The 23,521-nt window shown below is 34.2% G+C and overlaps 1 protein-coding gene and 1 long non-coding RNA gene across 2 annotated transcripts in view; one reads left to right on the top strand and one right to left on the bottom strand.

Moving 5' to 3' along the window:
* The window catches only part of LOC131163914 (flowering time control protein FY), a 47,290-nt gene extending 32,284 nt beyond the window's left edge, over nucleotides 1-15,006 (top strand). The window contains exons 15-18 of the mRNA XM_058120738.1: nucleotides 8,316-8,404; nucleotides 8,764-9,305; nucleotides 9,749-10,000; nucleotides 14,600-15,006. Of these exons, the coding sequence (XP_057976721.1) occupies nucleotides 8,316-8,404; nucleotides 8,764-9,305; nucleotides 9,749-10,000; nucleotides 14,600-14,710 (994 nt within the window). The 3' untranslated portion in view covers nucleotides 14,711-15,006. The remainder of the gene's footprint in view (nucleotides 1-8,315; nucleotides 8,405-8,763; nucleotides 9,306-9,748; nucleotides 10,001-14,599) is intronic.
* A 2,239-nt stretch (nucleotides 15,007-17,245) lies between these two features.
* On the bottom strand, nucleotides 17,246-19,605 carry LOC131163912 (uncharacterized). Its single transcript, XR_009139171.1, has 2 exons — nucleotides 19,119-19,605; nucleotides 17,246-17,663 (listed from the first exon to the last, which is right to left on the bottom strand). It is a non-coding gene; the product is annotated as an uncharacterized LOC131163912 (long non-coding RNA).
* Between the last annotated feature and the right edge of the window lie 3,916 nt (nucleotides 19,606-23,521).

Raw genomic sequence — 23,521 nt, 5'->3', positions numbered from 1 at the left:
TTCTTCTTGCATACATTTGACAAATTCTTTACATAGATTATCATTTGTTGCACCAAAAATAATATCATCTACATAAATTTGGATTATGAGCAAGTAATCTTTCTTAGATTTGATAAACAAAGTACTATCAACCTTACCTCTAGAAAACACTTTATCTTGTAGGAATCTACTAAGTCTTTCATACCAAGCCCTAGGGGCTTGTTTCAAATCATATAGGGCCTTAGTTTGTTTGTACACATATTCAGGTTTTTGTTTATCTTCAAAGCCCGGAGGTTGTTCTTTATATACTTCTTCATTAATATAATCATTTAAAAAGGCACTCTTTACATCCATTTGATATAATTTAAATTCTTTATGAGATGCATAGGCTAAGAGCATCCTAATTGCTTCCGTTCTATCTACGGGAGCAAATGTTTCATCAAAGTCTATCCCTTCTTCTTGGTTATACCTTTAGCTATAAGTCTAGCTTTATTTCTAACTACAATTCCATTTTCATCATTTTTATTCCTAAATACTCATTTAGTTTCAATTATTGAGTGGTCATCGGGTCTAGGAACTAATTTTCATATTTTATTTCTTTTAAATTGGTTTAATTCTTCTTGCATGACAATTATCCATGAATCATCATTTAAAGCTTCTTCTACATTATTTGGTTCATTTTGAGATAAGAAGGCATAGTGATTGCATAAATTTTTCAAAGAGGATCTTGTAGTTATTCCTCTTGATGGTTCTCCTATTATTGTTCTTTTGGGTGATTTCTTATATATTACCATTCTTTTGGTAATTCAGTGTTTTCAACATCATCATTATTTGATTTTTCTTCATTTTCTTCTTCTTTTGCTTCTACAATTTCTAAGTCTTCTAATTTTTGAGTATTTTGAACTTCTTTAGCTTTTGTTGTTTTATTGAATGGACTCTCTTCATCAAAAGTTAATGAACTGATTCCAAGATAGTAATAGTTCTTTTATTGTATATCCTATAGGCATTACTTTTTAATGAATATCTTAAGAATATCCCTTCATCAGCTTTTTCATCAAATTTCCCTAAGTTATCTTAATCATTCAATACATAACATTTACATCCAAAAACATGAAAATAAGAGATGTTATGCTTTCTTCCTTTCCAAAGTTCATATGGTGTTTTATTTAATTTTGATCTTATTGACACTCTATTGATTACGTAGCATGCGGTATTCACCGCTTCAACCCAAAAGTATTTTGGTACTTTGTGTTCATTTAACATTTGTTCTTGCCATTTCTTGAAGTGTTCTATTCTTTCTTTCAACAACTTCATTTTGCTGTGGAGTTCTAGGTGTTGAAAAATTATGACTAATTCCATGTTCATTACAAAAATTAACATCTTTGTTGTTGAATTCTCTACCTTGATCACTTCTTATGTTTGAAATATTATATCCTTTTTCATTTTGAAGTTTCTTGCATAGATTTATCAACATATTACAGGCTTCATCTTTGGAGGCTAAAAACAATACCCAAATAAACCTAGAATAGTCATCAACTATTACAAAGGCGTATTGCTTACCTCCTATGCTTTTGAGTTCTAGTAGGACCAAACAAATCCAAATGTATAAGTTCTAAGGGTCTACTAGTTGATATATGTTTCTTCTTTTTAAAGCTTGTCTTGATATGTTTTTCTTGTTGGCAAGCATCACAAATTTTATCTTTAATGAACTTTGTATTAGGTAAACCTTTGACTAAATTCTTCTTAGATAGTTTTGATAGAAGATCCATGCTTGCATGTCCTAGTCTTCTATACCAAAGCCAACTGGCTTCACTCATGGCAGCCAAGCATGTTACGTCTTGAGAAATTAGACTTTCAAGGTTTATACAATACGCATTATTAATTCTATAGGTTGTGAATAGAATTTCATGATTTTTAGGATTTTGAACTATACACTTATCTTTCTTAAAGATTATGTCATGACCTTTGTCATTAAGTTGACTTATACTTAAAAGATTACGCTTTAGTCCATCAACTAACAAAACATCATCGATAGTATGTGAGGATTCTTTACCAATTTTACCTATACCAACGATTTTACCTTTGGCATTGTCACCGAAGGTCACATATCCTCCATTTTTTTAACTAGGGACATGAATTTTGTTCTATCTCTCATCATATGTCTTGAACACCTGCTGTCCAAGTACCATTTTTCTTTTGATGGAGTAGTCCTAAAGCATACCTACAAGGAAGGATTTATGGTGTTACTTTTAGAATCCAAACCTTCTTATTTCTTTTTAAATCATGTCTAGTTTTAGTGTTTACTTTCCACTCATTCTTAACTTTGACATATTTCTTCTTAAGTGGACAATTAAACATTTTGTGTCCTTAATTCCTACACAAGTAACAAGTAGTATGCTCATGTATATTTGTAAAGGATGTACTTGCATAGTGTTTTGCTTCTTTTACGAAGTATCCCATGAATAAGTTCTTCTTTCTTTGGTTTGTAATTCCATTTTAACCTATTCCTTCTTTATTATTAGCCATCCTTTGTTGTCCAACCATCTTCTCAAAATTCTCTTTTCCTCTAGTAAAGTTGTAAATGATCTTTTCTTTATCTTCAATTTGACTTTTGAGATCATTTATCTCTAGATCTTTCTTGCTATCATTATTCACTTGTAATTTCACTAATTCTTGAGACATTGTTAATTTTCTTCATTAGATCATCAATGTGAGAATCCTTTTCTTTTTCAACCAATTTAGAACTTTCCACTTGATTCTTAAGATTCTCATTTTGTTATTTTAAGGCTATGTTTCTCTTAGATAGTTTGATGAACCTATTGTGTAAGTTAAATAGTTCAGCTTGAATTTCTTTGTAAGAAGGCATACTTTCACATGAATTATTATTAGATTCTCCACTAGACTCTTCCATAGAACTATAATAAGAATTTACCTCAGCATTGTGTGCCATGAAGCACATGTTTGTCATCTCTTGTTCACTTGATTCATTCTCTGACGCACTTGAGCTCGTATCGTCCCATGTAACTTTCGTTGCGGTCTTCTTCTTCTTCTTTTCTTTCTTGAGCTATGGACTATATGTCCAACCTTTTTACAACGATAACAAGTAGGGGGATCATTTTTATTCTTGTTTTCCTTTTTACTCGTTTCTCCTTTTTCAGTTTTTGCACCTCTAAATTTTCTAATGAACTTCTTGTTTCTTCTAAAGAATTTTCCAAGTCTTTTAGTGATAAATGCAAGTTCTTCATCATCTAATTCACTTGTGTCATCATCTTTTTCACTTGAACTTTCTTTAGATGCTTTAAGAGCTATAGATTTCTTATTTTTGTTTTTAGTGTTCCTTTCTTTCATAGTCATCTCATAAGTGAGAAGTGATCCTATGAGTTCATCTAGTGAGGTGTTTTTAAGATTTCTTCCTTCCGTTATGGCTATGGCTTTTGGTTCCCAAATAGGTGGAAGACCTCTAAGGATTTTACGTATCATCTCATAAGTGGAATAAGTTTTCCCTAAAGCGTTTAAGGAGTTTATGATATGTGTAAACCTAGTATACATGTTTGTGAGATTCATCCTAAAAGCTTCGTATTCACTAGTCAGCATGTCAATTCTATTGTCTCTAACATCAACAGTACCTTCATAGGTTACCTTAAGTTTATCCCAAATTTCTTTTTCCGTTTTGCAAGCCATGACCCTATTAAACTCATTTATATCAAGAGCACAATATAAGGCGTTTATAGCACTAGAGTTGACTTGTAACATTTTATGGTTAATTTCGGTCATGTCTTTTTCTTCCTTGGGAATTTCTTTTCCATCTATCTACTAATTTTGTAGGAATTAAGTCACCATGTGTGATAACTTTCTAAACTTTCCAATCCATGGTTTGAAGATAAACTCTCATTCGTTGTTTCCAAAATGTATAATTGAGTCTATAGAAGATTGGTGGTCTGGTTGAGGATTGATCCTCTCCAAAGGGAGCTACTCCTACGTGTGCCATTTAGATCCTTATATAACTTCGTTTTAAGATTTGTTATAACACGACTCTGATACCAATTGAAAGTTAAGGTATAGTCCCAAGAGGGGGGGTGAATTGGGTTATTAAAATTTTCTTTATAAATTATTTATGAATTCACAATGTTTTTGTTAATTTATCAATCACACAATAATGCTTAGGTGTTTAACCAATCCACAAACCACACTCAATCTCAACACAAGCAAATAACAAACAAATAATCCAAACAAACACAATAAACAAGCTGCAATACTTTTTGTTGATTCCAAACTCTCAAAGTAGAATTTGGTTATAGCCCTGTGGATATTTGATTCAAGCCTTGTTAAGAATGAAATTTGTTTGCTTTCTTTCAACTAAGATTTCCGCAAAGATCAACATACTTTGTTAAGTCAAAAGTCTTCTCAATCTAGGTTTTGGCTTCCTGCACTTTGAATACACACCACACAATTTATATATGCAGAAAATAAAGAGAAAGGTTAAGAGTAAGACCAAGATTTTTACGAGGTTCGGCTTATCCCCAGCCTACGTCCTCGCCTTAAGGCCAATACCACCTAAGGTTTCCACTATATTGTTCCTTTTCGGGCGGAACAAACCGTTACAAGCCTCCTTAAGGGTAGAGCCCCCTCTCCAAGCGATACCCCACGCTTGGTCCAACGATCCAAACAACCTTGAATCGTAAAAAACTACAAGAAGAAGATCAAATATGTGTACAAAGAATGCTCTCAGATAGAGCTGGTTAGTACAATATGAAATCACTAATATACTTCAATCAAAATATCAAAAGAATGAAGAATGAAGCTCAAGAATTATATCACCAGTATTCTTCTCTTGATAAGAGTCATGAACTCAACACTTTTGCTCAGAGAAGAAATCGGTAACTCAGAATAATCTCAGTTGATTAGTAGCGATTCAATAGGCAAGAAAGCTTTGAGAGTAAGAGAGCTTTGAGAGATGTTTTTTAATTCTTGGTTGTGATTTGATTTCATAAATCATGTATTTATAGGCTTAGTAAGAGTCAAATTTGTGATGCCCAAGATTACTTGGAGTGTCCCCCAAGTTTTTAGAAAATTTAGGGCACAAGTAATTTAAATTTGAAATCTAAACATTTAAAAAATATGACTGTTATCGAGGTTTGGTTGCCTGAACTATAGGTTCAGTCGCCTGAGCCTTCAACCCACTGTTTTATTTTTTTTGTTGAAAACAGGGTCAAACGCCTAAGGTCCAACTTTAGTCGCCCGAGGCTATACTGCCTCTCCAGAATTCTTTCAAAAAAATCTTCAGGCGCTTGTAATTAATCTTCAGTCGTCTGAGGAAATTCTTTAGGCGCCTAAGCTTTCACTGCAGTCGTCTGGACAAACAAAAAATCTATTTTTCTGTTCAGTTTTCAAAACTCTGGACTTTCTTGCTTTCTTACATCTAAAATATATTTTTCGGGGTTTTTAAAATAAGGTCTCTAAGTCCATTTTATCCCCTAATGAGCTTCATCTCATCCAAAATGATATTTAGAGTTAAAGTACTTACATAAAGCTTCCTAGAACTTAAAAACTCTTTTGATCTTTGAAGTCTTCATGAATCTCCTTTCTTTTTCCCTGAATTTGATCATTCTTTTGAGCTGTATTTGTTTTTTTAACTATCTTGAGTCCCCTTGAGCTTCCACTTGATCACTTTGTAAATATAGTATGACTTTAAGCACTTGGTGATCTTAGATCATTCTTTCTTGATCTTTTTGAACTTGTCATTTTAGAGTTCCTGAAATCTCGTCACTTGAACACAAATTAGTTAAACCATCTGTTATATGTTACCATCAAAACAAGATATGAAAGCCTTGTTAGGCCAACAATTTGATTGAATATGTTGATGTGCTGAGTCAGATCTGAACCCTCTACCATCTTAAGCCAATATAGTTTTTGCTTAAGGTACAACTTGTTTGTAAATGACCCGGACATGTATCGGCCCTCTAGTTTCAGCCAAACCGCTGTTGGCGATTCCTCATCCATGACGTGATACAACACGTCATTGGCCAGACATAACCTAATAGTGGACACAGCTCTCGCTTCCAACTCCTTCCAACTCGTGTCGTCCATGCCTTCCGACTTCTTTCCGTATAGTGCCTTTACCATACCTTGCTGCACTAGCAAGTCCTTCACCCTCCTTTGCCAAAGCTTGAAATTTCCCATTCCATCGAACTTGTTAACATCAAATTTCATTGAAGAGATCCCAACCGGTGTGAACCAATAGCTTCGATACCAATTGTTGAAAATTGGGCTTTGATACTAATTGTTGATGCGAATGCGCAACGGAAACCTCACACACTCCAATCAAACCGGAACAAGTAATGCAAGCACTCAACGATGAAAAATACAAAAATTGACAATCAACCACAATGAATAAAGGAAAGATATAAATCAAACACAACACAAGAATTGATGTGGTTTGGCAATTTGCCTACGTCCATAGGAGCAACGACTGTTTTTCACTATCACAGTGAAGCTTATATCAAGCTTATCAAACTAGGGTTACAAAATATGATTATATACTAATCCTATGCATACAGAAGACTCTACTATAACTAAAACACTTTTGTGGCAATCCCCCAGATGAAATTCCTCCAAAATCTCCCAATCTACCGATCTCCAATTCAAAATTTTATGACGTGTGGGAGCGTAACTGTCGACGGTTTGTAGCCAAGAGAATCCTTCTTCATTCTGCCTGAAACCGTCGACGATTACACTCAAACCGTCAGCGGTTATCCCTTAAACCGTCGCATAAACCAGCCACGGTTTCCTTCCTGCAAACTTCTCTCTTGTTCCTCATCTCACGATGCTTTCCTGGTGCATTCGTTCCACTCAAAATATGAGCCACATCCCCAGCAGTGGTGATGTGAGAGGACGGAAAGACCTTTTAAAAAAATAAAAGAAGCAAAAGTTACATTAGTGTAAAATATTAGAGAAATGAAAATAGGAGAATGAGGTTTCTTATAAGCAATAAAGTGCAAAACAAATTGAAAACAACAAAATTACACAAGAAAGCAGAACTATTGGCTTACTAAAGCTTTCCATCGCTGTGAATATTGCCTAATGACAACCTCTGAAGACACCAAAAGCTGAATACCACCAGAGGACAGGAAAACACCCTGTCCCATATTAATTGCACTGATTGATATTGATTTTTAAAATTGTAGCATTCCTATTGATACAAGTATGGTGAAAGCACCATCAAATCACACCTCCGGCGGACCTTGTCTTTTGTCTCTCAACCAAAGCCCATTAAATTGATCAATTTTTTGGCTTCTCTTTGGTGTGTGGGTAATGGAACCTTCAGGAGTTGTTATTTTCAGATATTCAGTGCAATTGGCATTCTCTGTTAACTTCTTAGGGCGCGCTGATTTTCTTGTTCTGTTTTTTGCACCTTTTAATTTTTTTTTTCTTTCTTTGGGGTTTCCCAATTTTTGTTTAGGAGATGTCTCTTCTCCTGATTTTACATTCTTAATCTAATGAATTTCTTTTGCTATCAGAAAAAAATTAATTTCCAAAGTTTCTGGGCAAACCCATTAGGATATGCCTCTGGTTTTTTTCCCCAATTTTAGGAAGGTTTTAATGGTGGTTTCCTGTATGTAACACAGATGATTGTGGCAATTGGTTCATTGGATCTAGAAGAAAATTTGAGTTAATGGGGGATCAGAATTTTCTTTAATCTTTTGGAGTTGCATATTGTTACTTTTTATGACAAGCAATCTCAAATATAATGCGATTTAATTTTCAAATGATGGAAAAGCATTAATGTAGTAAATACCAAGTAATTGGGTCAAGGCTTAGAATGAGTTTGACTTATTAGATTTAATTAATATGGTTCCATAATTGATGGGGTTTGGAGATAACTTGGACTGGTATGTAGTGTGGTGTATGCATTCACACTGAAGTTATGTAATGATTATATTTTCTGCTGTTGCAAATGCTATTCTGGTTGCATCCAAGGTTGAATATGCCAATAGGATAAGCATTTGCCTAATAATTTGTCTGTTGCCTTCAATTGTGTGGGTGGACTCCATTACCTCTAAATATTGGATAATACAACTTAAAGAGCAATTCAAAGGAGTAACATATTTATTTATACAACAAATAATAAGAGCTAACAATTTTCTTCAATATTTTTGTAGGTGAGTTCTATTCATTGCTGTACTGTTTTGGATTTATTTGTGTATGAGAAATCTTTTCCATTTGTTTGATAGGTGGAATTATAACAGTAGATACTGTAGCGAGTTTCACCTTCCTCAGTTTTTTATTGAGCATAGGCGACTATTCCAGCTGCTAAATATTTACAATTTCTCTTGCAGTGGTAGCAATGATCACACAACAAAATTTTGGTGCAGATATAGGCCAGGAGATACTGTTCGTGATAAAATTAACATGGGTCACAGCCAAGGTTTTATTTATCCATGTTCATCATTTTTTTTAAAATATAATAATTATATCTTTTGAAAGTTGCAGAATTCTCAACAGCAACTTGTATGGTTGGATGGACAACCACTCTTGATTTGACATTTTCCCTGTTAAGTGGAAAACTTGGTGTTACGCTTTGAGCACCTTCTGCAATATAGTGCTATGATTGGTTCATTTTCAACAAGCATATGAGATGAACTGTTAGGCATCTGCAATTGCGCCTCTAAACTCCAAAAAAAAAAAAAAGAATTACAAAATATATCCTTATTTGAAATTTTGCAATATATATAGAACCAAAATATGAAATATATTCATTATTTTTAATTTCCTGATGTGTATCAGGTTACGGAGATCAAAACCTTGCTCTTGCCGGTCGTGTGCCTGGGAATTTCCCAGTTCCTGAGGTCCCAGCAACTCCAGGACCATTTGCTGTTGGATTGATCCGAAATGAGGGAACTATTCCAGGTGTTGGAGTTGCAATGCCGTTATCCATCCCATCTCTTGATACAACAGCCCAGGGAGAGCAGAAGCAACCTCTACCTCCCTCAATGCCTTTAGGGGCACCTCCTCTGCCACCCGGCCCACATCCATCACTTCTAGCTGGCAATCAACAGCAACCATATCAACAAAATCCTCAGCAAATCCCACAGCAGCACCAGCCACTCCCACAGCAAATGTCCTCTTTGCCTCTGCCTCCTCCCAATTTGCCCCAGCTACAGCCTCCATCTCATATGCCTCTACTCCCACATCCTCATATGCCGCGCCCTCCACCTCAATTACCACCATTGAATATGCCTTCAACCATCCCATCTTCAATGCCGGGATCTTTGCCTATGCCATCATCAATGCCTACATCACTTCCACTGCAGATGCCTGGTCCAATGGTACTAACTTCTGGGTTGAACTCTACATGCATTCTATTTTTCTGTTATTTTTTTCTTTGACTGGACTTGCCTTTGGTTCCCAGATCTGTACCTCATTTAATTCTCTTTATGCGGGATAATTGCTCATCATCTGAAGACAATTACTGTGTTATAATGATTCATTTTCTTTGCTTTATGGTAGCATGAAGGCATTACCTCTGATACTTTGCTACAATGACTTTTACTGGCAAATTTTATAATAATGAGGAATTGGGGGTCAAATCTGAGCTGTGTAACCTCTATCAACCCAAATTTCCTAATCATTCATTTTTATTTATGTTGAGAGATTCTTTTCATTTTCATGAAAACAAGTTATTTGCTTATTCTTCAGTGTTCCATCTTGATAACTAAACAGCCGTTGAAATCCAGTTAACATCTGCTGATCATCATTTGTTTCACTTCAGGGGATGCAAGGTACAATGAATCAAATGGCTCCTCCATTGCCACAGGGTCATTTCATGGGCATGAATCCGATACATTCAGGATCACTAGCCACCAGCGGTGTGCCGCCTCCGTCTGGGAGTTTTCCAAATGGGTTGCCAAACATACAGGGCCCACCAAATCCAAGCGGGCCCCAAATGTATCCACCAGGTGGTCCATTCAATCGGGCACCAGCTGGGCAGATGGCGCTTCTGCCTGGGCTTAATCCATTCCAGGTAAGATAGCTATTTGTTGCTTGTTGGAATTTTGATTCCATCTGTTTCTGCGAAAGGGCCTGGTTATCATCAGCATTATGAATTTTTTATCTTTGTATAAGTTTGACTCATGGCATTTCATTGTTGCTCACTCCAGTGGCACACCTAGAAAATTTTCAGTGGGATCATTTCATACATTTAATAGCATATCCATTAAAAATAATTTAAAAATAAATTTTGAAATAATTCAAAATTTTCAAAATACCTGTAGATCATGAAATTTGAAATTGCTGATCTAGAGCTTTGAAAATTTCATCACTTTGGTGCCTAAAAGGCATAGATCTATTAGGTTGCTGATTGTAGACCTATTAGCTTAGTGACCAGTGTGTAAGATTATTGCTGAAGTGCTAGCCAATAGGCGGAGTGTTGTGTTAGATGACACTATTTGTAAGTCGCAAAGTTCATTCATGGGGGTTGAGTAGATTGTGGGTCCTATTTTTGCTGCTAATGAGGTAGAGGAGAAGGTTTGTAAGAGTAACAAGAAAGGGATTATATTTAAATTGGGTTTTGTAAAAGCTAGTGATGGAGTAAGTTCGAATTTTTCAGATAAGTTTTGCTAGGAAGGGTTTTGAGGAGAGGTGGTGGTCTTGGATGAGGGGTTGCTTGTCTAATGTTTTCTTTTTTATTGTAAATAGTGAACCTAAATCTTGGTATAGAATGTCGAGGGGTGTTGGGACAAGGGGATCTGCTATCTCTTTTCTTGTTTATGCTTGTGGTTGATGTCTTGAGTTGAATGGTGGACATGGTCACAGGGCAGTTGATAAGGGTCTCATGAAAGGGCTGTAAGTGGGTAGATTGAGGGTTGTTGTGTCCCACCTTCAATTTGCCAATGATACTATGTTTTTATTAGTTGTTTAGAGAGGGTTTTTTTTTTTTTTTTGGGGTGGAATTCTTCTTCTAATCTTTGAGTTGGATTCTGAGATTAAAATTAATTTGGAGAAGATTGATATTGCTGCCATTAATCTAAATTCTAGTAGATGTTGGGAGTTAGCTCCATTAGCGGGTTGTGGTATTTTGGTATTTAGGAGTGTCATTTGGCGGTAATCCTAGGTTGGTGGGCTTTTTGGATTCCGATGTGGAGAGGATGTCTAAGCGTTTGGATGAGTGGAAAGGCACATTATTGTCTCTAGGTGGGCGCATTACTCTTATTCAGGCTTGTCTTGCTAGTATCCCTCTCTATTATTTGTCTATTTTTGGGATTCCAATGGATATGGTTAGTAAGCTAGAGAAAATATGAGGTTTACTTTGGTCTAGGGTTGAGGAGAAGATGGATCACTTGGTTAGTTGGGAGGTTATCTGTGGGTGTCAGCTAGACGCGGGTATGGGTGAAGTTGGTGTCTGATAACACAGCGCTAGGGCGGTTTCCTTTAGAGGAGTCTTTTCTTTGCGCAGGGTCATTTAAAAGTAAACTTGGCATGCATGTGAATGGGGGGGATGCTACTCTAGGAATTAAATGTTCTTCAGAATCTATGGAGTTATATTTCTCATATTTACCTGCTCTTCTTTACTCAGTAATTTTGTCTCAGGGTAATGGTTCTCGAATTCATTTTTGGGATTTACCCCCTCTTCTTTACTCAGTAATTTTATAAGGTGAGTAATACTGCTTTGTTCTTATCTTTTCCTCATCTTTACTGGTCGACTTTGGGACATAATGATGTTAGTTCCCCTTTTTTTGATTTCTGGTGCAATTATGTCCTCTTGAGTCCACCTTTGTAGAACTCTAAATTATAGGGAGGTGGAGTAGCCTTCTTTGTTATTTTTGTTGGAGAATTGTCATCCTCCTTTTAGGACGGGTGTAGCTGTTCTTGATCCTTGGACTGTTTGGGGGTTTATTCTTGCAAATTGTTAATATTTCCTTTCTGCTCCAAAATTCCTTCAAAATCAAGGTTTTATCTTGTTGGTTGTTTGTCATAGAGTTAACATCTACAATTTGTTCCAGAGTAGGAGGCCACTTATGTTTTCATAGTTCAGAAACAGCTTCTCATCTGCTTTTACACTGTCTCTTTGCTTGGAAGTTTTGAATAAGCTTTTTTTCTATTGGGAGAGATCTGGGTTTGTCAGAATTGATAGAGGGTTTGTTGGTCGTTTAATTTTCTGGTTTTGGTAGAAGCAAGGATGCACTTGCTTTGTGGTAATGTGCTGGTTTGGGTGCTGTGGGCATAATGGCTGGATTGAAATGCTTATATATTTATGGGGAAATAGTTGAATTCCTCATTGTTATGGGATGTTCTGTTATTTACTCTTGCTTTGATGTGCTGCTGCAGGTTGTTTTAAAAGAGTGATGTTCTCTGACGTCCAATGGGATTCACTTGTTTTGTTAGTTTGATTTTTTGTTTTTATCTTTTTTGTTTTTTCCTTATTGTTTTTTTTTTCTTTATATTTAGCAGGATTTTTGTTGTCCTTTTTGTACATTCTTCCTAATATAATGATCTCATCTCCTTTGGTTACCAAAGTGTAAATCATGAAAATTGATATGGATTCACACATGAGAATGGAGAACTTGCATCAATTTAAGCTTCGAAACTTAAATTAAAAAAGGAAAAAAACTGTAAAGCATGAAATAATTATAAAAAGGATATACACCTACTGAATTTGTTGGGGATTGAGTCCTTGTATCATCACCCTACCTGTAAAAGCTAGACATTTTCTCATTAGTGTTGAACAGATAAAGACCCAAACCTGATTTGAGTAGGTAAATTTCAAGGACTGAAAGCTGAGACACCTATAAAATTATAAAGAGGAAAATTATGCAGCTAGTCCCTGAATTATTGCTAGAACGCATATTGCTCGCTGAACTTTAATTCACAGCATTTAACTCTCAAAATTTAAAAAAAAAAAAAGAAAAAAAAGACTGCAAGATAGTCGCCAAAGAAGCTCTGGCTGAGAGGCTGAGAGGCAGCTCTGGCAATTCTTGTGGGTGCAATTGGCAAACCTTAAAATTGAGACATGAGATTGAGAAGCTAAATGAGTAAATATGGGGGAAGAACAAGCTCAGTTTTATTTTATTGAGCTCGGCTGATGCCAGTCCAGTATGGTTCATCTGTGTCGGTGGTTCTTCTGGGTTTGTCTATGTTGTTCAATTATCATCCAATGCATGCAGACTGGACAGACAGCAGACTGGTTCCCACTTCGGTCGAACCAGTCAGTCTGGTTCAGTTTTCATGACATTGATTAAATTGGCGACTATTGCTCTAAATGTGTGAAAATATTTAGAACTTTGGAAATGCCAGATTTTAGAACCTCCCGGTTAGCTTTGGGGGGAAAAAAAAAAAAAACCATGCTTAAGCCATTAGGGCCTGGAGCTTAATCTGCATTAAATCTTTCAGGGAAAATACCATATAGGCGAAAGCAATACTCTCCACTTGTGGTCTCCAAGCAGCTGCTTGGAATAAAGATTCTCATAATATTCCAAATGCATTTCTAATTATCCACATCCTCTTCAAGGATTTCTCCATCAATTTCTATTTATTAAAAACCTTGAATCTTGTATGAGCATTAGCTGTTTAGTAAAAACCTAAGGAGCATCCCACTAAACACTAGTTTCAAAAGCTCATTCCTTAGTAGTTATCTAGGAGGGCTGGTCCTTCACTTGGTCCATAGACTCCAGATAAAAGCTAAGTTAAATTGTCCTCCACATTTCTGAGTATACTGGAGACAGAAACTTCTACATCCTCTGGCGGTAGTAGTTGCAGTTTCTTTAATCCCTCTCCCAACTGATGAACCTGTTAATTGCTAACCCCCATTCTAGTTTCCTGCAAGAAGATCATATTAGGTGTGTATCATCATAATTTCAGATAATAACCCCTGCATTTTCAGACTTTGCACTTAACATGAATATTTGAGAGCGAAGGGCTTTTTGCATTGCTGAGATGAACATATTGAAAATTCAGTTGTGTAAAAAGTATTTTGAGACTGCTGCAACGATAAAATGTTCAACGTGTCAGTGGAAGGTAAAATTTATAATTAGATGAACAGGTTATCAGCATGTTTTTTATTTGTGCAAGTTTGAGAATACTCTGTGGGTGTGGGAGCATTGTGCATGAGTTGTTGCGATTTATGAACTAGTTGTCAGCTTGTTTTTTTTTTTGTCCAAGTTTGAGAATACTCTGGTTGTAGGAGCATTGTGCATGAGTTGTTGTGATTTATGTACAAGTTATGAGCATGTTTTTTATTTGTGCAAGTTTGAGAATACTCTGGATGTGGGAGCATTGTGCATGAGTTTTTGTGATTTATGAACAAGTTATGAGCATGTTTTTTATTTGTGCAAGTTTGAGAATACTCTGGGTGTGGGAGCATCGTGCATGAGTTGTTGCGATTTACAGTTGCTCAGTATAACTTTTAACACGGTGCGACCTCAAACCTTGATGTGTTAGATATGATTTAGGATTTATGCATCGCACTGGCTGATAAAAATGTTTTAGAAGGGTTTGAACTTAATATTGGAAGTGTGTTTTATTTATTGTCAGAAATTGTGTGATTTTGGTGTGCTAATGAGAATAATTAATTGCGTTGATATATATATTTCAGCTGATGAAAGTGTTAAAAAATGTATGATTGCAGTCGGGGAGTCCAAATGCTTCTGGCATGGGTTCGAACATCGGAGTGCCTTCTGGCGGTGTTCCTCCACCTTTGCCACCTGGTCCGCCCCCCCATTCTCAAACTCCTCAGTAGAGACTTTTCTCTTCTTTTCCCTCTCTTTTGGAAGAAGAGGGGGTATGCAGGCATGTGCCCTTTGCTCCCCCGCTCTCCTGTACAATTTGTGTACATGCCCATCCATTTGGATTTACATTTTCTTTCTTTCCTCTCTCTCTCTCTCTCTCTAAATGGATTTACATTTTCCATCTCTCTCTCTCCCTCTCTCTCTCCTCTCTCACTCTCTCTCTCTCTCTCTCTCATTTTTTGCTTCTGTAATCAATTTGAGTTGTCATGCTAATGATAGTAGCTCGTATAATATTGAGTTATGCTAATGATTGTATCGCACACTGTACAATCTAGGTATCAGCTCAAGACACTCGTAGAAATTTAAAAAGCACATTGAATGATTGAATCAGGTGATTATTACATATTGGCATGCGGATGATTTCAAAAGTCAAATTTCAAAGGCAGGATCATCCCGCTATTGGCCTTGGGCTTGGGAGCAAAAAAAAAGCACCCGTCGCCCTTAATAAACCTTTCCAAATTGATCTTCAGAAGTCAACTTCTGTGAGATGTCCAAAATTCTAAAACGCAGGGGGGAAAGTTCCATCAGTTGCAAAAACAAATTTAGAACTAAAATAGCTGAAACACGCACCAACTTGCAACCGGTTCGCTTAGGGTAAAGTGTAAAAAACTCAGTCTCAGGCTAGATATTGAAAAAATGGTTTTCTAATGCCCCTATGGAGAGGATTTGGAATGAAAAATTAGATGACAATTGAAAAAAATGTAGACGAATTTTATTCTATTTTTTGTACTAAATGAACTATTAAGGTTTCTTTTCCCTAATTACTTCCCTGAATGCACTGAACGTGACTAAATTGGATGACCATCCAAAAACTGTAATGCAGTGGAGGGCTACAATTAGGAGAATACAGAGGAGAAAATCATCGAAGTGGTTAATGGAGTAGGCCAAGCCTAGGCGTAAATTTTGTAACAGCTGCAGAGTATTAGAAGGGCACAAATTGCAGGTTGGATAAAGTGTTTTTTATTTAATAAAATATTTATTTACGCATCGATAACTTCTAGTAGAGCATGGGTAATATTTGTTGTTGGTTAGAGATCTTAATCTTCTGCTAGGAAGAGGTTGAGAAATAAGAGAAAATCTATCTTGTTTAAAGGAAACCTTGGAAATGTTTGAATATTGTTTATGAAACGTGATAGAAAAGGAATATATTTTTTGAAAAATCAATGCCCAAACTCTAGAAAGCACAACTAAATAAGTTAGTGAGGGATTCAAATGTGGGTGGACAATAATATTTCATTCATGATCCTATGTAGTTTTATATATTTCTCATATAAGTTTTAATCACATTATACTTTCAATTTATTATATTCTTGTGTACCAAACATAAAGTTATAACTTATGAGATGATGTGTTTTAAGAAATTCCAATTAGATGATTAGCATTATGGGGGAAGACATCAGATTGCTTATTGGTTAATGGGGCCTTATATATAGGATCTTCAGAACATGTTAATAATGTAGGAATAGAGATGTTTAAGCACACCCTAAAAATTAATAATAATTTTGTATTGCTAGTATTTATGCTCAATATTTCATAAATGTTGTCCTTTCATACTCACAATGCTAATTATTAGATCCCCGACATGAAGAAAAAATTGAAAACTATAAAAACCTATTTGCACCTTGTTTTTTATTTTATTTTTAAAAAATTATATAAAAATTATTTTTTAAAAAAAAATAAAAATTTCAGTATTATTTAAAAAAATATTAAAATAACAAGTAAAACTATTTTCTTGAAATGAATATTATTTATTTTGAAAATTTTTCACCCAAATGTTACAAAATTGATAAACAAGCTCAATGTTTTGTAAATTTTTGAAAAGTTAAAATGAAAAATAAAAATTATTTTTCACAACTAAATATGCCCATAAATTTGCTCCTTGAATTTAAATGTATAAAATTTTATAAAATTTGATATAAAATTATATTAAATTTCATTCAAATCTAGCAAATCTAAATTCAAATCTCCATATTTTTCTCAAGTATTAAATCATTTTTACCTCTTTAACCTTCAATTTTATTCCTTGATTTTCACTTTATACATGAAAAATAAAATAAATAAGAATGACAAGAACAAATTCATTTTATGGGGAAAAAAAATGATGGAACGTTATTAATATTTTTAAAATGCCAAAATCAGGCCCAAAAAAATTAAAAATCATGATGTAAAAAGTCCCATGCAAAGCTGATTGTTGACACACACAAGCAGCAAAATGCTCTCTCATCATATTTCTCTACTTTATAACCAAAGCTACTTTCCACCGTATTGACACTGAACCATTTTTTACAAAAAAATAAGTCCCAAAAAAGAAGTGTCCATGTGTATGTGTTTTTGAGTAGTAATGGACACATTTTCCTTTGCCACATCAATTTTCTTTGCTGCCAGTAATTTAGGAGGAACCCATCAAAAGGAAAATTCAAATAATAGAAAGCAGGATTTCAGCAATCATCATCATAATCATCGTTTGCTGGTACAGATGCCAGTTATGGGCCTTCAAAAAATGGATAATATGTATGACAGTATGAGTCATATACATAAGCCTTGCACAAGCAGCAGCGATGCACTGTTTTGTTGCAGAACAGCAATCAACACACTTAACAAAACACTTCATAAACATCAATTTATTTCATTTACAACAACCATTGGTCCATCGAAAAAAAATGTTGGGCCAAATCTAAGCACTACTAACTTGACTAGAGATGGGATTGAAGAAACTGGATGCAGGCTCCCAAATTTTCCCTTCCACAGCGCGGGTTTTCTTAAAACTGCCACGACCACTGTTCATGAAGATGGACTTTGAGAACTGATGGAATGTCACTTTATCCAAACAGCTTCTATTCCAAAGAGCTGTTGGGTGTGTGGGCTACTCAAAGGAGTCATTTCCCACCATCCTCAGCACACACTCTGTCCTTGTTATACATGCATATATATATAAGTAACTTGCCAAAAATGAAAACAATGTTGACATGAACCAAATATTAAGAAAGGAAAAAAAAACAGTATGCCCATGTAATACACCCACACATATACAATCCATTAAGACAAGTTATTGATTAACACACTTGAGAGTTGCATCATCAAGAAAACAAACTTAAACCCATTTGTCATTTGATATGCTAATACATTTGGTTTCTCTTGAAATTTTCTGGCCAGGATTAATGTTTTGCTTCAAATTCATGGTCATGGACCAAAAAATGGAAGTGCTTCAAAAGAGTTACCGCAGTACACTTTTATAGGGAAAATGAACACAAGAATTTTTGAAAACACAGAAGAATAGTGGCTTGAAAAAGTCAGTGAGGACTGAGGGGTAAGGTATTGCAATATTGGACCACAATATTTAACTGGATGGTCAGACAACTAGGTCAAATAAAAAAGAGTTGTTGTACCAAAACTTGTTGAAACATTCATTATAATGACTTTGTTGCACCTAAATATAAAACGCATTAAGAAAATGCATACAGGTACAGCTGTTGATAGAGATGATATTGTGCTAAAACATGAGAACATGAATCTCACTAGATTTTGATGGACATTCACTCGATCTTATGCCCCAAACTGAATGGAACTTCTCATCTTTGAGTATTTTCATATAAAAATTTGAAAAATTTCCACCCTGGTCTCCAAAGTATATATATATATATCTGCATGCGGAAATTTCTCATCATCGTACAACTAGGCTGAAAAAATTCATGTAGCCGAATCCACCTATTGGGACTTAACACCCAGTTTGTTGTTGTATATATATATCTCTGTGTGTGTGTGTGTGTTTATATATATATATATATTCCAAATTCCAAGCTAAAATTCCTCTTTTATAATTTTCCAAATATTTTCAACGACCTTAGGGTGAAATAGAATGATATCTCTGCAACCTTCCATGGTCTCCAAAGGAATCAAAAGATGTACATCCAAAGAAGATCCTATCGAACTTCTCTAGAACACCCCAATTTGTCCCAAACACCCTTACCCTTGTATCCCCCATACTTTGTTATTTACTATATAATCCATACTATAAGCATGATGATCAGAAAACATTGATGCATCTCTTCAAGTATTCAGAGATAAATTGTTTAAGGCATCAACGAATTTTTTAAGATTTATCATACATTCAATAAATGCTTTCACCAGCTGTCCTGAAACCACCAACACCCCCCAATTCCCCACCGAAAAAAAATAATTTACTCCAAGCACATAATTGTCATAGATCATGCTACTTTCGTTAGAAAAAAAAAATTATAGAATTTAGATCTATGCTCCTGACAGATAAACCATTTCCTCATTTCATAAACCCTGACGTGAATCAGTCCCTTCAGCTCTTATAACCACAAATTCGCAAAGGGCTACCAGAAACAAACTAACCTGAGCATGGATCGATGCAAAGATCAGTCAATCAACGTTGAGCTCCTCGTTCTGAAGAGATCTGGAAATCTCATCGGCGACGAGAAAGCATACGGAGAGCCACCTACTCAGGGCCATCCACACCATACTGCCCATCCAAATGGTCGCGTTCCACTGCAGCGCCATTTTCATTCTCTACTTTCTTCGATCTATAAATATTCTTGATTTTCCCGGCTCAAAACCAATCGAATGAAAAATTTTCAAAGGGAAAAGCAGCTAAAGGAACTGGCTCCGAGCTTTTCAAGACAAACCCACTTGGAGATTAAGCAATTTCGATAAAAATAAAATAAAAATTGGGAGACTACTGAGAAAGAATGATGAACAGCTGAAGAAAAGAGTGCGCTGATCAATGGTTCAGGACTGGCAGAAGAGGAGAAGGAAGACGTGGGGCTTTAAAATTGAACATTTGGGTGAGAGTCATCGAAATATAAGTTGACCATTAATGGCATTAAAACAAAAACCCACCGACACAGGAGAGGTTTTTTTTTTTTTTAATGTTTAAATTTGAATATAAATTTTGACAATTATGAAAAATTATTATTACTTAAAGACATTATTTCTGTTTTTCTTTTTTATTTTTACTGTTATAAAATAAAAATAAAAATAAATTATATTGATGTCTCTGTTGGTGTTGTTGGTTATTTTTTATTGTTAGTTTTTGTAAAAATTAAAATTATATTTTGCAGTAATTCAATATTCATAATTCATTTTTGTGAATTGAATCATTAATGTTGCACAAAGTTTTAATTGAAGAAATGGTAATAATTATTATTACCATTTTCAGGGAACTTTAAAGGCAGAAATTAGCAATAAATCAATAAAATAAATATTATAATTAATTCATATTTTTATAGTAAATTTTCTAATTTATTTTTTATTTATATTCTTCTAATTAAATTTTCTAGTTACTATTTAATTCATATTGGGTATGCCTCGGATTACCGACAAGGTTGTTTTCCATGATCGGTTGATTATGAGTTTGAGAACAAGAAATTATACTCTTTGCAAAAACATAAAGGAAAGTAAAAGGTAAGACCGCATAAATTATGATGATCATTTCCCCAATATTTTTTTGATTTACGAAAAAGAATAAATATGAGTTCAATTAGGTTTTTAAATTTGTTTTAGTTTTCGAAAATACATAAAACTAATAGTTAATTTTTTGTTCCTAGTTTTCGTTATTAATACCAACCGACCCCAATCTTCCGACAGGGGAGTATGACTTATTTTTTGGCTCTTTTTTGTATTTTTCAAAGTAAAATTAGGATATAACATATTTTGAAATAACTTTTCTAACTAGAAAAATTTTAGAGTTGCCCCCACAGGCATGGTGCGGTGGAAAAACATCAGCAAGTAAGAAGGAGCATCGAGGGTTCAATTACAGGTAAATACACTCACGGAGCCAGCGGTACTTGTGGATGGTAAGAGTTTACTCTATGAGCCAACGAGAATCGTAAATTGTGAGAGTTCGCTCTGTGGTGAGAGTTCTCTGTGAGCCAGTAGGGACCGTGGATGGTAATGGAGATGTGTCTCAGGGGTCGGGTTGGCGGAATGTCCAACTAATGCACAGAAGCCTTGTCCGCATTCCGGACTTTACTCTGATCAGCGAGACCTAAGGGCGAAGGACGCTGATCTGTAGGTTTGGTGTCGCACCAGGGGGTCAAAAGGGCTCATTGGTGGCTAAAGTTCTTATATAATATAAAAAAAAAAAATAGGGCTTATTGATTTTAAATTTTTAAAAGCTAATAAAAATTTTTACTACCAAATTATTCGATTCTACTTTATAAGTTTCCTTAATTTTTTTAAAATATTACAAAATTATCAATGTGCAATTATATTTCTTAAAGAGTATATTCCAAAGGATCGTATGAGTATCTAAAAATTACAAGAAAAAAAATTCCATAATTTTTTACAACTATATCAAAACCTTGAGATCATAATTTTATTGGCAATAATAATCATCATCTATTTAAATTTTCCATCAAGTTATTTCGAAGATTTTTTCACTATAAATTGAGGAAATGGAATATCATATCCAAAAAAATTTAGTAGTCTTTTTAGATTTTAATCTTTCTTAAAAATACATGTCTATTTTAGTCATCCAAATGTTTAGAATTAACTTGTTTTTTAAGAACTCATTTTCACAAGAGAACCAAGCAATTTTTGCAACAATCACAATCACCTCATTTTCATTAATATTTTTTGAAATTCACTTTAAAAACCTACACAAACTATATATATATTAGAGTTAATACATTGCATTAATTGTTGAATTCATATTAATTAAGAAAAAGGAAAAAAATAAAATGAGTTTGACCCAAAAATATTTCCTTATATGATTTATTAGACATCATGGGAAAAAAATGAAAAAAATAAATTAAATTATAATGTGAATATAAGAAAAAAAATTTTAAAAATAAGAATTTTCTATAATTTTAAAAAATAATAAAATTATTTTTGCCATTTTCAATTATCATATATAATAAGATTGTTTTTTGAACACTAAGAAATGATTTTAAAAATAAAAATAAAATAAAATAATTATAATTAATTTTTATTTTTGTTTTAGTATTTTAATTTGTGATATTTTTTCATTTTTTTGTGCTTTTGATTATATTTTCTATTTGCCATTTGATTCAAGCTAAAAAAGAATATGAGTTCAATATAGTTTTTAATTTGTTTTTGTTTTAGAAAATTAACAAAATAGGATGCTACTTTTTAGAATTTAGTTTTTGTTTTTAAATTTTAGTTGTCGTTTTTTAGTTTTTATTTTGATATTTTTAATAGTGATACCAAACAACTCCAACTCTTCTCAGGTGAATTTGGCCTCTAGAACCTAGTTTTACCTCAACTATACTCAATGCATATCATATTTTAGGGTTTTTTAGTTGTTAAGAACTTAAAAAGCACAATGGCAAGGTGGTCTCTCTTTAGATTTTACTATTACCTAAAAATACATATCCATTTTAATCATTCAAATATTTTCATACACTATCCAATTTTCTACCAAACACTAATTAAAATCAACTTTTTCTTTTGTACAACTTTTCTTTTTGCAAGGATCAAATAATTTATATCATATTGATATAACCTAAAGAAATCCTGACATTAAATGAAGTAAAACCAAAAAATGAAAATACATCAAAAGAGTAATGGAAAAGAGGTAAGGTTTGTTAATTAAATTAGGGGGTTAGCATACCAATATTTATTCCATAATAACATATCTGAAATATCACACATGCAATCCACTAGTAGGAAAACCAATAGGAAGGTATTTCGAATTGCTATAAAAAGGACCCCCTAAGGAAGATGAAACATCTTATTTCATTCTCCTTGACTCATTTTTTGTTACGATCATATAATCCTACCAAATTCCCTAACTTAGGCATCGGAGAGGTCCTTTGGAGTACACCACCCCCCTTGGTCCTTTAAGCAGTTTTTCTTTCACTTTTGGCAGGTGATCAAAGTTGTAATTAATCCAAATTACATCAACAAAATTTGGTAGTAACAGTCAGCTTCATTGGTGAGAAACTTCAAAAGATTTATTTCTCTTAATCATAGTTGCATTACGCAATGTCAAGTTTGAACCCAATGTTGGGGATCAATCATCCCCAGTCAGTTTACTCCTTGCTACTAGACAATTCGTCGCAAATTGTGTCTTTAAATCAATTTTTAGTCTTGCAAAAAAGGGTGAAAAACATGTTTAGTATGATCTTACAATAGAAAAAAAATCTTGTAGAACATGACTCGAGGGTTGTCCAAGTAGAAACGATACCTAAGGATAAGGTGGTAGTGCCACATGAAACTGCCTTGAAAATTTCAAATCCGACAAAGAAAGTAGAAGGAGCTAATAGTTTGGGCATTAATGAGCAATGATCCTATGAATTGGAAGAAATGTTCAAGAAAACTGATTAACTATAAAAGTTGGTAAAAAAGTTCGCGGTCAACCCTTACTAGGGGAGACCTCTGTTAGATATTTTGAACCCCTCTTTACTGAAAAAATAATGGAAACTTCTTTACCTAGTAAATTCAAGATGCTCCACATAGAAGGATATGATGGGTTGTCAAATACCCTAGACCACCTTAACACCTTCAACATAACACAAACTTTTAAATATATCAACTTGGAGTAGGATATCACCATAAAAAGAAGCAAATCAGATTTGAAGAGAAAATATACTAGAAATGTTGATAAAATCATCGAGGGAGGAGTAAGGAAATATTCCTCTAGTAAAGAATTCATTTCCAAGTATGAAGAATAAAAGAATGTGAGAGCAAAAAAAATAAAAAAATAGGTGGCATAGGCCATGAGGCTTCATGAAATACAAATCATGCTAAGGAAATCTACCCAGAAAATAGTCACC

This window comes from Malania oleifera, chromosome 9 (genome assembly GCF_029873635.1).
Source record: "Malania oleifera isolate guangnan ecotype guangnan chromosome 9, ASM2987363v1, whole genome shotgun sequence".
Classification (NCBI taxonomy): domain Eukaryota; kingdom Viridiplantae; phylum Streptophyta; class Magnoliopsida; order Santalales; family Ximeniaceae; genus Malania; species Malania oleifera.
This window is presented reverse-complemented; position numbering and strand designations above follow the sequence as displayed.